Source organism: Tiliqua scincoides, chromosome 1 (assembly GCF_035046505.1).
Source record: "Tiliqua scincoides isolate rTilSci1 chromosome 1, rTilSci1.hap2, whole genome shotgun sequence".
Lineage (NCBI taxonomy): Eukaryota > Metazoa > Chordata > Lepidosauria > Squamata > Scincidae > Tiliqua > Tiliqua scincoides.
The window spans coordinates 267415411-267428377 of NC_089821.1; the positions used below are offsets into that span (position 1 = coordinate 267415411).

General features: G+C 43.7%; 1 protein-coding gene across 1 annotated transcript in view; it reads left to right on the forward strand.

The window, feature by feature from the left end:
* The window catches only part of ACSS1 (acyl-CoA synthetase short chain family member 1), a 50080-nt gene that overhangs the window by 19370 nt on the left and 17743 nt on the right, over positions 1-12967 (forward strand). Inside the window, exons 4-8 of the mRNA XM_066625618.1 lie at positions 694-869; positions 5145-5297; positions 7758-7905; positions 10886-11023; positions 12738-12830. Coding sequence (XP_066481715.1) covers positions 694-869; positions 5145-5297; positions 7758-7905; positions 10886-11023; positions 12738-12830 — 708 coding nt within the window. The remainder of the gene's footprint in view (positions 1-693; positions 870-5144; positions 5298-7757; positions 7906-10885; positions 11024-12737; positions 12831-12967) is intronic.

The window sequence follows — 12967 nt, forward strand, 5'->3', positions numbered from 1 at the left end:
GCTGTAATAGACTCCCATAATTTTGGAGAATTGGGTATGGGAGGATTGATACATCCATTTGATCAAAAACTTTTTAAAAAGTCCATGCATTTGTAAAGTAGTGAGCTCATAATTTCCTCATGATTCTACTCTTCACAGGGATTCTTCTGACATCAGAATGACTCTTAGTCACCCCCTTTGCTATTTCATTTTTTCCATGGTACAGTCCAAAACTAGGTCTGATTTATTTATATTTCAAAACTTATATCCCACTTTCCCTAAAAAAGATCAAAGCAACTTACAATAATAAAATATTCAAAATATAGCATAAAAACTTAAAGCATAATAAAATACATAAGTACTATAGATGATACAAAATAGTATTGTGGTTGCTGCTCTGTGATATATTATATGCTGATTATATTATGATAGTAGCAGAGGCGTTCCTGAAGGGGGTCAAAACAGTAAGTGTCTTCAGGCTCTCTGATGCCAGTGTCAACCCTCTCCCTCCACTTTTGAGCCTTTTGGGAAGGCTAGAGCAAAGCAGAGGAGACACCTCCACTCTGCTTTTGAGTGATCAGAATCAGAGGGGCTGCTTTATACAGGTGTCTGGGTACCTGAAGACACTGTTTTGCCCCCTTCCAGGAAAACCTTGAACAGTAGTGTACACAGAGGAAAACAATTGCTAAGTCTACAAATGTTTTCCCTTTCTAGCTGAATGCAAAGCAGTTATCACCTGTAACCAGGGAGTCAGGGGAGGACGAGTCATAGAACTGAAGAAGACTGTGGATGAAGCTGTGGAGAACTGTCCAAGTGTTAAGTGTGTCTTTGTGGCTCAGAGAACAGCCAACAAAGTCCACATGGGCAGTCGTGATATCCTCCTCGAAGAAGTATGTTGATGATGTTCACTGTGCTTCTTTTAATCAGGTATTCGTACAGGGTATGATAATATCTTGTTCAGCAGGTTATGCACTGTGTTCTGTGTCAGATAGCTAAATGTGCTGAACCCAGTTTTAGAACAAATCAAAGACTGAACCAAAACTTGGGGTAGAATTTTCAAGTTAGGACTCTGAAATGCATAATAGGCTCCTTTTTCTGTCTTGGATTCATATATGTTCATGTTCTGCTTCTAATTCGGCTCTGATCCACCCCCACTGCTGGAAGTAACAAACCATCACCTGGTCTAAGTGGTGAACGTTTTGCAACAAGCATTAGAAGCATGCTACTAAAACAGAACCAACACATTTGTAGTGGAGTTCCCATACAGTTGCCTTGCTATGTATCTGGGTTCTCAGCTTGCATAGAACGAAAAGGTAGGCCTTTGTGCAAGAATTACTGAATCAGTTCATGCTCTTCACCAGTACAGAGAAAAATTCCTAGATTGTAGGCTGTGTCTGAATAAAGTTAGTCATGCCTAAGTTTCTTTTAAATTACAGTCATAACTCCCACAATACAACTTCCTTTAGTACAGCTCTCTTTATCCTGATGTGATTGACATCCATTCTAGCCAGTGGGAGCAGTGCATTCTGGGCCTCTCAGCACCTTTTTCCTGGCTACTAGATCAAGCATGTATCCTAAAGCTCTCTTTCGTGTAGTACTCAACTTTTGGGGAATATATCTCCGTGCTATTGGAAGCACTGCTGAAATAAGACTTATCTTACTTTCATTGATTTCAGAGGTACTTAGTCATGACTAACTTTTTTTGGATACAATCAAATCCGAACAAATTTCGGACTCTTTGTCTTCATTAGTTTAAAAGGTCCTTTGAATTAATCTCATGGTGTATGATTAACAATGCTGGCACTGGTTATTTGAATGACCAAGAGCACAAGCCTTGTGCAGAGCCATCCTTATACATGTGTGTGCACATTTGTGCATCTGCTTGCCAGCACCCTCCTACAAGGAGCTTGGTGAAGAACTCTGTCCTGCAGTTGTTACTGCTGCTCCCCCCTCCATTTCCTGACAAGTATCTTTGTAGTTTACTGGGTGATTGAAGAGGGGAAGGCAGCAACCCTTCATTCTTTGGTGGAACATTAAGAATTTTAACGCAGGGTACTGCAGAAGAAGGAAGGACCATTGCAGTTCTGGCTCTGGCTCCGCCCAATCACCAGGTAAACACTTACTGAATAATGGGGGAGCTGAAGTCACCGTGGGGCTTTTTCACATCTACACCCCGTCATGGAGAAGGCACTTTTCAGAACCCCTCCCCCCAGGAGAATTCAGTGGTAACATGAAGGAGAACTCCATCCATCAGTTGCAGCTGCTGCTTTCCCACTATGGAGAAAGCTATAGGAACTTCAGTGTAAGTAAATTGGCATGCATTGAGAAAGGCGGGATAGCAGTGACTGCAGTGGAACAAGGAGAACACTTCTCCATGCTGCGATGTATAGGGGCTTCAGGAGTTGTTTAGGTTGGCTCTTGAAATTTTCCCTTTGCCATTGTTGACCTGACTGACCTCTGACTCTAACCATGATGTTTAATATATAATTTCTCATAGTGGATCTACATTAGCAAAAACATAGCTCCACAACCATGTTTGCAGGGTTAATGCAGGAACAGAGGAGCTTTGCTCAGCTTCGGCTGATTCGCCAGCTGCGACCATACCCGGGTCGCTCAGACCTGGCCACAGTGACCCATGCCCTAGTGACATCCAGATTAGATTATTGCAACGTACTTTACATGGGGCTGCCTCTGAAGACGGTCTGGAAACTGCATCTAGTGCAGAACACAGCGGCCTGGGTGGTTGCTGGGGCTTGTCGGTTCAACTCAGTCGGGCCACTGCTTCGGCGGCTACACTGGCTGCCAGTTCATTTCTGGGCTGAATTCAAAGTGCTGGTTTTGAATTTTAAAGCCCTATATGGCTCGGGTCCAGGGTAATTGAGGGATCACCTCCATCCATACAATCCGACCTGTCCTCTCAGGTCATCAGAGGGGGCCTTTCTGACTGTGCCACCACTAACGGAGGTGAGGGGGATGGCGGCTAGAAAGGGCCGTCTCGGTGGTGGCTCCCCGTCTGTGGAACTCCCTCCCCAGAATTGAGGGCAGCTCCCTCTTTAGAGTCCCTTCGGCGGGGGCTTAAGACCTTTTTATTTAGGAAGGCCTTTTATGCTAACACCAGGGGGCATGGCACTTTTAAAATGTATTTTAATTTGGGATCCAGGTTTTTTATTGTGTTTTAATGTTTTTAATGTCTTTTTATATAAATGTATATTTTATGTTTTATATGTTTTTAATTGTAAGCCGCCTTGAGTGTCCTTCATTGGACAGAAAGGCGGGATATAAATTTCTAAAATAAATAAATAATAGTCATGAGTCTTGAATAGATTTTAATAGACTGTGAGTAGTCTTTTTGCAGTCTCATAGGTGAAGACGAAGAGTAAATTTTATCTAGTTCTTTTAACTGCCTTTTAAGCATTTTGTAGCAGCTAAACTGTGACTATATTCAACCGAGTAAACATTTTTATAGTTTCTGGTAAAATAGTGAAACCCCTATTGCCTGTAACTAGAGGTGTTTAAAAACAGTGTTATTTGACTCAGGAGTAAGCCCATTGTGTTCAGTAAGACTCACAGCCCACTCCTGAGATACCCAGTGCCCTGAAGAAGCCCCGCAATGGTGAAAAGTAATTTAGTTGGCGCAAAGTAGCCCTGTGTCAGACTAGGAGACCTGATGCGGGTTGTTGGATCCAGTGGTGTCCTGCCCTTCCCTGCCCTGGAATGCCTCTTTCCCCACCCTGACCTACCTTTCTGCTGCCCAGCACTCACATAGACGGCCAGGCGGCATCCAACCGGCCTCTGACTAGCACTGGTCCAGCATGGGCTCGCGCTGAGCCATCTCCGGCACTGGGCTGGCACTGACTGTTCCAGGTGTGTCTTACAGCATGTTTGCAACTGTGCGTGCCAGTTGTGGGCCAGCACGTGCCCTTCAGGATCAGGTTCTCAGTCTGTAATCCTGTCTTACTCACTGGAAACAAACACCTCTACCTGTAATCCACCAGTTCCCAACCTGTGGTCTGTGAGCCCCTGAGAAGTGGTCAGCAAGGCCTCAGGAATAAAATCACCTTTGATCACTTCCAGCATCTTGTCGAGCAAGTGCTTTCTCATAGATCACCAGAGAGGGCAGAGAATGGACTGCCTGCAGCCGACACTGAAGTGCCTGTTGCAGGCAGTCCTTTCTCCATCATCTCTGGTAGTCTGTGGGGGAGTGCTTACTTTGGAGATGATTCTCCTCAGACCACTAGAGAAGGTGGTGACTTTGGCATTGCATGTGGCATTGCATGTGGTCCATGCCTATTCCAATTTTTGCTTCAGTAGTCTGTGGGCTCCAAAAGGTTGGGAACCACTGCTGTAATCCGATCCTAGTGTTGTGCTTCCTGGATTTGAGATAGGCTTAGGTTGCACACTTACTAGGAAGTAAGCTCCACTGAACTGAATGGGACTTACTTCTGAGATATGCATAGGATTACACTGTTAATGATATGTCTGGTGTTTCTAGGTGCATGTGATTGGTGGGAATTGGATGTGCATTGGATGCACATGATCCAACTTCCTGTAAAATCTCTGTGCAGACATTCCCTGAAGCTGCAAGTTAATTACAAAAATTTGCTTGCCAGTAGTTCTACAGAAGCTGGTTCACTGTTGGTTGGAAGCTGTTGGAAGCTGGTTTACTGTAAGTTGATTGTGCAGAAAAAGATCCACCATCATGGAAATACTTATTTCACCTTCAAGGGATTCATGTACACCAAGGCAACAGTTCAAAATTCTGTTGCAATATGCAGACAAAATCAAGCATGTATGCAGCCAGTCAAACCACAGGCATGCTTGGCATCTGGAATGCTGCATGGCCTAGCAGTTGCAGTGTGGCTCCTAGCCAAAACCTTCAGGGTCTGTAGACTTGTGGCTCATAACTGGGAACTATCATAACTGTCATAGCAGCAGCAACAACTTTTGCACAGCCTGTGTTCTGTGCAGCATTCAGATCCCAGGTGTGCCTGGATTTTGTTGACACTGAGAAGTACCAGTACAGCAGGCTTGTGTTTGGCACTATTTCTGTATCAATGACATGGGAACAATTGCAGAAGCAAAGGTACAGCTCTTTGAAGCCAGAGCATTGCTTTAGTTTTCAGTAAATAATCCTGTGAAAGTAACTTCCAGTATTTTATTTTTAGGAGATGGCAAAGGAAGCTTCAGTTTGCCCGCCTGAAATCATGGACAGTGAAGACATGCTCTTCATGCTTTATACCTCAGGAAGCACAGGGAAACCTAAAGGGATTGTTCACAGCCAGGCTGGCTATCTCCTTTATGTCGCCTTAACGCACAAGGTACCTGGGCAGTTGTGTCTGAGGAGGGAAAAAAGAAAAAATCATGTTGCATCTTAGGGTGTATTGGGCAGTTTCTTAAAAATGAACTTGAATCAGACTATCCACCCCCCAAAGATGGTGGAGATTAAGGAGCATAGGATAGAATTTGTACCCCCTCCCTTCTGCACGCCCACTGTTTGAAATTACTGTACAGTATCTGTCTGCTCTGCATAGCTAGCATAGCACTATTAAAGCTGAGCTTCTTCTGCCAAGGATAAGAAAAATAAAAGGAAAAAAGGGGAAGAGGGGGAACATAGAGATTACTTAAGAACTGCTCCTTTCCCTGAAGCACTGCAAGACCAGTATCAGAAGAACAATCTTCTTTGTCCTGTTTCCAAAATACTGTCTTTTATGTTGTAACTCAATTGGCCATATGTAAATTGGGGCAAAGTAGGGAGATTGAATGCCTTCAGGATGTGATGACTTTACAGAATACACTAGTCTCATTTGCAGGTCTGTGGGCCAAATAGGTTTCAAAAACTTTATTTTATTGTGAATGTGACAAAATATACTACTAACCATATAGTACTTTGCCACATCCCTGCTTTGATCCTGATTGCAGTCCTCATCCCGCACACTATTTTTAGGTGGAAAAAATAACTATGATTGAGAATACAAATGCCTCTCTATCCCTTGCTGTGGTTTCACAAAGTTTTGCAAGCCTCCTCCCCCTATATTTAAAAGAAAGCTACAATGTGTGATTAAGCAAATGTCCAGGTTGGCCCTTATTCTTCCATTATTTAACTTATAGTACCTTTCTCCTCCTCCAAAAGTGGGTAACCAATATTCTAATGGCAATTTACAAATTAAAAATTAATTCAACTGCTTAACTTGACCAAAGTTATTTTAGTTATCCCAGTAATACTTTACTGAGTTCATAATTATGATGATACCCTTTTCCTTTCCCTCCCTTAACTTTATTTCCAGAAGTATTTTTAACCGAAGTATACAGATAAGTTTTTGAATCAAACTTCACATTTTAACTTCAGAGTTCTAAAGTTTTTTTTGCCTTCGTAAGAACACCTTTTTAGGCATCTTCACAGGGAACACTGAAGCAGCAATCTCTATTCATACTGAGAATTAAGTCCCATTGATCTCAGAGAGATTCACGGGCATCCCAATCCTGAACTGCCTGGTGTGCAGATCTGCAGCGGTGCCAAAAATGGCTGCTGACACGCTCCATTCAGCTGTCACCGCCTCCTCTGGAGAAGGGAACTTTCATTCCCTTCCCCCGGGTAAACTGAGTAGCTCCACAATGGGGCTACTCGATTCTACAGCAACTCGAAGGCGTAGAATCAAGAGCTTCCATGTCAGCCCAACATCTGGATCCAGTGGAGCAAAGCTACACCGGTCCTGCCTCTCCCCCCCACTCCCTCCCTCCCTCCGCCTCCCCCTCCCTGGAAACCTCTTCCCTGCCTCCCCCCACCTACCTCTCCACTGCTCAGCAGTCTGCATGACTGCTGAGCGGCAGAGCTCCGTTGCTCCACCAGCACTAGCCCAGCACATGCCTTATAGCACATTTGTGACAGTGAGCACTGGCTGGGAGCTGGTGCACAAAGCTTAGGATTGGTTCCTTAGTGAGTATTAGGACTGCAACATTAGAGTACATGGTAGCCTGCAAGTTGCCTGCATGTTGTCATTCTGAATTAATGTTCAGAATCTGATGGGACAGTGTTCAGTCCAACTATATCCAGTCTAATTATATCCAGTCCAACTATAACCCACATGTATCCAGTTTTTTCTCTCTGCAATCATTAAGAGCTAAGAACTTGATTTTTAAAAATTAAAATAGAATGCAAGTTGAAGTTCTCAGAAGGAATGTTTGTACTAGATGCCAGATTCAGTGCTTTCACTGTGAACATGTGGGAGGGCCATATAAAACAGAAACGGGTCCCAAGATCTCCTGACCCAAAAACAATATGGATAAAATAGACAAAACATATAGCTTCATTGGCACTGCAGACAGAGATCCTGGTGCAAGTATTTAGGTTTGGGATGCCAGTCTCTTTCAAATTAATTTAAGTATACAGTCATTACCAGTATGCCCATTTATGTGGTTAGTTAAATATAACTTTAGCAGTTCCCATATCTGTGACCCTTGCATACATTTGCTGCTGTTCAGGGGAAGTAAAACAGTTCCCTGAAATGACTGTGGTCTGCATAGGAGTGACAGTGAGCAAAAACCCTGTAATTTTTCTGTGGTCAGTGATTGCCTAACTGTTTCCACACATGGTGTGATTGTAAAACTATCAACCAGAGACACTGAAAAGGGAAGTGGCTGAAATTTGTGGTTGCTGAACCTCTTCTTCCTCACACAGGGTGCATTTACTAACTGCAAAAGAATGTCTGACAACTCAAAGTTCATAACCTGAAAAATCTATGTAAACCCACCATAACCTGCCTTACTGTTCACTTTTGCAGCATGTATTTGATTACAAGCAAGGGGATGTTTTCGGATGTGTGGCTGATATTGGTTGGATCACAGGACACAGTTATATTGTATATGGACCACTCTGCAATGGAGGCACCACAGTTCTGTTTGAAAGCACTCCGATATATCCTGATCCAGGTGACCTCAGTAGATATTCCAATATGCAGAAATACTTCTGTGTCAAAGAAGAGAGCCTGTGTGGAGCCCCAGTCTGGCTGTTTGTAGCTGGAACAGCTCTACAAAAGGAGTTTGTATTTTGTTATTTGACAAAATATGAATGTGAAGTGGAAATCATAATCAGTAAGGCTTCTGTAGCAGGAGTTACCGCCTAAAGGAAGATTCATTGTTGTGTTCTAGGCTACAATCAGGGTAGGCTCTAGACTTTGTGATTGTAGCTAGAACTCAAAAATGAATTTTTCTTTAGGTGAAGTGGAAATCCTTACAGATGGTATTGCTATGTATTTCAAATGCAGCCTCAGATTTTTGTTGTTGTTTTGTAATGATTTTCAAATGCAATTTTCAGTATTTCAATTACACTTTCAATATGCAATTTTAAAGTTTGCAGTAGCTATAATAGCAAGTGGTTGAATGCAGTCAGGGTTCTGGCATGTTCTGCAAAGCAAGGGCTTCTGGTTCGGTGGGTAGCAAACAGAGACTATATCATGAGACCATATCATGTAGAACATGTAGCACTGGTCTCTTGTCATGTGGTAACTTGCCATTGGATCAGTCATTCCCCAAGACAAGGGATGGAAAGCTTCAGTGAACCAGAAACAAGTCTTGGGCATTATATTGTCTTACAGCAAGGTGTCTGTTAATCTGGGTTCCGGGCCATAGCTAACTTTTCTTGGTAGGTGGGGCGGCTGTGTTTTTAGATGGGGCTGTGATCAGCTTGCTAGTGAGGTGACCACCTTAGGTGATACAGGTTGGTGCCCTGCTTTTCCCTTCCCAGTACCCCATTCCTCTCTTACCCAGCAGCAGTTGCACTGCTACTGCCCTTCTGGCTGCTCCTCTTCCTACTCCTGCTGCTTTCTGACATTTGAAAAGGCAGGGATTGGGAAACAGAAGGAAATGTGAAACAGGAAGAGCAGCATCGTGAGCTAGCATGGAGATGGAGGTGACTAGACTACTGTACGTTTTTGTGGGGCAGGGTGTGTATCATGTACAGTTTGCCTTGGGTGGCCCAGAGGTAATGATCTTTAGCCCATCCCAGGGATCTTGCTAGTTGGGACACTGAGGGCGCAATCCTAACCCCTTATGTCAGTGCTTTCCAGCATTGACATAAGGGCAATGCAGCTGTGAGGTAAGCGAACAAACATTCCCTTAGAGGAGGCCTCCATGAGTGACACCCAACTGCAGGATGCAGCACATGTCCCAGTGCTGGAAAGCACTGACATAAGGGGTTAGGATTGCGCCCTGAGAGAGTCTATCCCCTCTTTGAGAATGAGACTCCCAGGATAGCCAGATTGACCATACAAGTTTTATTCTGGTTACAGGAGCATAAATGATGGCTTGTCAAATTATTTATCAATTAAACCTTATCCTGTCATACGCACACAAGCATACCATTAGGATGGACAGCCTTAATGCTCTTTGGGGATTGTAGTTCTGATGTGCACACATCAGTTTAACTTGATTACGGGTGTCTTTCTTTGCTAAAAAAATGAAGAATAAGCAGCAGAGGATCCCCTGAACTTTTTTTTCTGCTCTCCCTTTTCAACCCTTTTCGAAGACTTCTTGCTCCTTGGCTTCTTGCGTCACCCCTTCTCCATTGGGCATTGCCTAGTCAGCATTATCTCAATCTCCTCCCAAGCAACTGAGGCTCCATTCAGTGGCAGGCAGCCTTCATTTCTTATCACCACAGCCCACACAGTACTCTCTGAAATCTTGCAGTTGATAGTACCTGTATTGCAATTAGAGGTTCTACAGGAACCAGGAAGGAGAATGCTTCCGAATTTGCAAAAACCGTGCAATGGAGCATGGTAAGGAAGTGAATGATCCACTTTCTGTTAGTTTTTAGCAAGCGGGAAGCAGCGGGAAATTTGCATCCGCAGTGGGCTGGAGGGAGGCAGTGGCAGATGCCCCCTCAGCCCCTTCCATCTGTTGCTGATGTAAACTACATCATGTTAATTCATGGTTGGACCAGACTCACTGACAGCCAGGGGAGGTCTTGAGCAAACAGTACTGTGCAAGTCAAGGAGGTGGAGTTTGGAACACTACATGTTTGTGGGGAGGACTAGTTGCCATCAATGTTTTTAACTACAAGATGTCATTCTTTTAAAGGAGGCAGTCATGTCACAAATTAAAAAATCAATTTTCCCCCAAAATTGTAGGTGGAACAAAGAAGTGTTCTAGATGGGGTGGTGCTCTCATTGGTTCGACTCCGGCTACAACCATGCTTGGGTGAATTGGAGGATTCTGTATACAATCAGGAGTTACTTGGGAATGGAATGGGGCCCTGGGAGCTGCAAAGGAAGGGGGAATTCTCCCAAATATGGCAGAGATACATGAGTGGAGCTCCGTTCACAAAGGGGGCTTATGTACATTTTGAAGGAATTCTACATACTACTCCACAGACTCATGGGAAATAGTCTTATACTGAATCAGATCATCTAGTTCAGTATGGTCCACACTGACTGTTGGAAGCTCTTCAGAATTTCAGACTAGAATCTTTCTCTGTTTCAGCTGGAGATACAAGGGATTGAACCTGGTACCTTCTGCAGGCAAACAAGTGCTCTACTGCTGAGCTTAGGCCCCTCCTACGCTGTTCCTTAAGGTCCTCCAGCACTTGGGAATGGCTTTTCGAGTCCCCGAAAGGCTGCTCTGAGGAAGAGGGGACATAGACATTAGGACTCTCCTAGTGTATTTGGTTCTTTCTTTAAGCCTGATATATTTCAGCTGTATTGGCTCAGGGAATGTCTGAAATGGTCCTTCATCTGTCAGTAATTGCTGACACCTGTGTGTCTTTAAAAAGCAGGCATCCCATATCCATTTTACAGCATGCAGTAGTTAGTATTATAGATAAGTGTTCTCAGTGTGTTTAAAATAACCTGACTTTGCAGTGTTTGTGGAGTTGATATCTTAGACAAATTTAAGATGACTATTTGGGATTTTACAGGTCGCTACTGGGAAACTGTTCAGAGGTTAAGAATTAATCAATTTTATTGTGCCCCCACGGCACTGCGATTGCTGCTGAAGCATGGAGATGAATATGTGAAAAAGTATGACAGGTCTTCCCTAACTGCCCTTGGGTCAGGTGAGAATGAGCTGTTGAAGCTTTACTTGCATTGGACAATAAAAATATCTGAGGGCCCAATCCTATCCAATTTACCACCTATCCTGGTGCCCTCCCTTGCATCTGACATAGCCCATTTCTAAAATCAGGAGGTTGCACATACACATCATGGCTTGTAACCCGTAATGGATTTTTCCTCCAGAAACTTGTCCAATCCCCTTTTAAAGGCATCCAGGCCAGATGCTGTCACCACATCATGTGGCAAGGAGTTCCACAGACCAACCGCACACTGAGTAAAGAAATATTTTCTCTTGTCTGTTCTAACTCTCCCAACACTCAATTTTAGTGGATGTCCCCTGGTTCTGGTGTTATGTGAGAGTGTAAAGAGCATCTCTCTATCCACTTTATCCTTCCCATGCATAATTTTGTATGTCTCAATCAAAGACGTCAGTCAAATTTTGTATTTCTCAATCAAGACGTGTACAATACATTATTTAAACTGGTTTCCATGTTGCAGCTTGGGATTGAAGATAGATCATGTGTCTGGTATGATTGAATACATACTGTTACAGACCATGTAGCCTTGTGTGAGGGGGCTATGGGTGGACTGTAGCCTTGGACCCAGTCTGGAGAGAATGCTGCAGAAGCTGGAATTCTAGTACTGAATTATAGGATCAAGTTGACACAGATATAAATTTGCCTACAGAGTGGTACATAGACAGGAGGTTCTCTTTTTCTTGATTGGAAAGATCTCAAATGCTGTATTTTTCAGCAGTAGTTTGCAAGGATTGGAAACACCCAAACCTCAGTAGGCAAAATCTTAACTAGAATTTGATGTGAAGATGCCTCCTTTGCAGAAGTCTGGTTAACTGTTACCATTGTTGGTCTTCTGTAACTCAAGGAGCTAAGGTTCTGTTAGAGGCCTGGGGGCCACTTGCGGCCCTCAGGGACCCCCAGTCTGGCCCGCGGGCAGCCCTCAGCCTCCAATGAGCCTCTGGCCCTCCGGAGACTTGCTGGGGCCTGCACTGGCCCGACACGACTATTCTCAGTGCAAAGGCTGACTGTTTGACCTCTTGCGCATGCTGTGGGCCAAGGTCTCCCTCCACCTCTTGCTGTTTCCTGTCTGTGAAGCAGCAGCGGCAGCAAAGGAAAGGCCAGCCTTGCTTTGCACAAGGTCTTTTATAGGCCTTGAGCTATTGCGAGACCTTCATTCGTACATATAAGTTCCATCTCTAATATATTCATTCATGTAAATTTATTCAAATTTTAAATGTAAATCTTTTTTCCCGGCCCCCAACAGTGTCAGAGAGATGATGTGGCCCTCTTGTCAAAAAAGTTTGGACACCCCTGTGTTAGAAGAACTTAAGAAACTTGATTCACAAATTCCAGTTCATGGCATCAAGGCCCTTTGCTCTATTTTTTTTTATAGTAACCTCAACACATGCCAGTCCATGCTTTTCTTGAAAACCTCTAAGGTTTTTCTGGGTTTTGCAACCTTCAAACATCACTTGTTCAGGGACTGAACAGTAGTATTTCACTTACATGTACCTTTTTATTTCATCATGTTGCTTCATATCCTCTTCTCAATGGATGGGATGACACAAGCACTTTCTGCTAGATTAAACAACCAGTATCTTTGGTTATTCCTCCTTTGATTGACTTTGTTGACTCTTTAGCCAATATAAAATATTTTTGTCAGAAATCACAATTCTTCCTTTCCTATTTTGGATCTTAGTGGGAGAACCAATAAACCGTGAAGCATGGCAGTGGTTCTACAGTGTGGTGGGAGAAGAACGGTGCACCCTTGTGGACACTTGGTGGCAAACAGGTAAAAGAATAGCAGTGGGTGGAAAGTGTTCACAAATGAAAGTAGTGTAGGAGACATGGATGTTTTGTGGAGCTGCATGATGTGGTTGCTGCCCCATCTCTGTGCTAACGTTGATAACTTTTGCTCCATGATGCTTA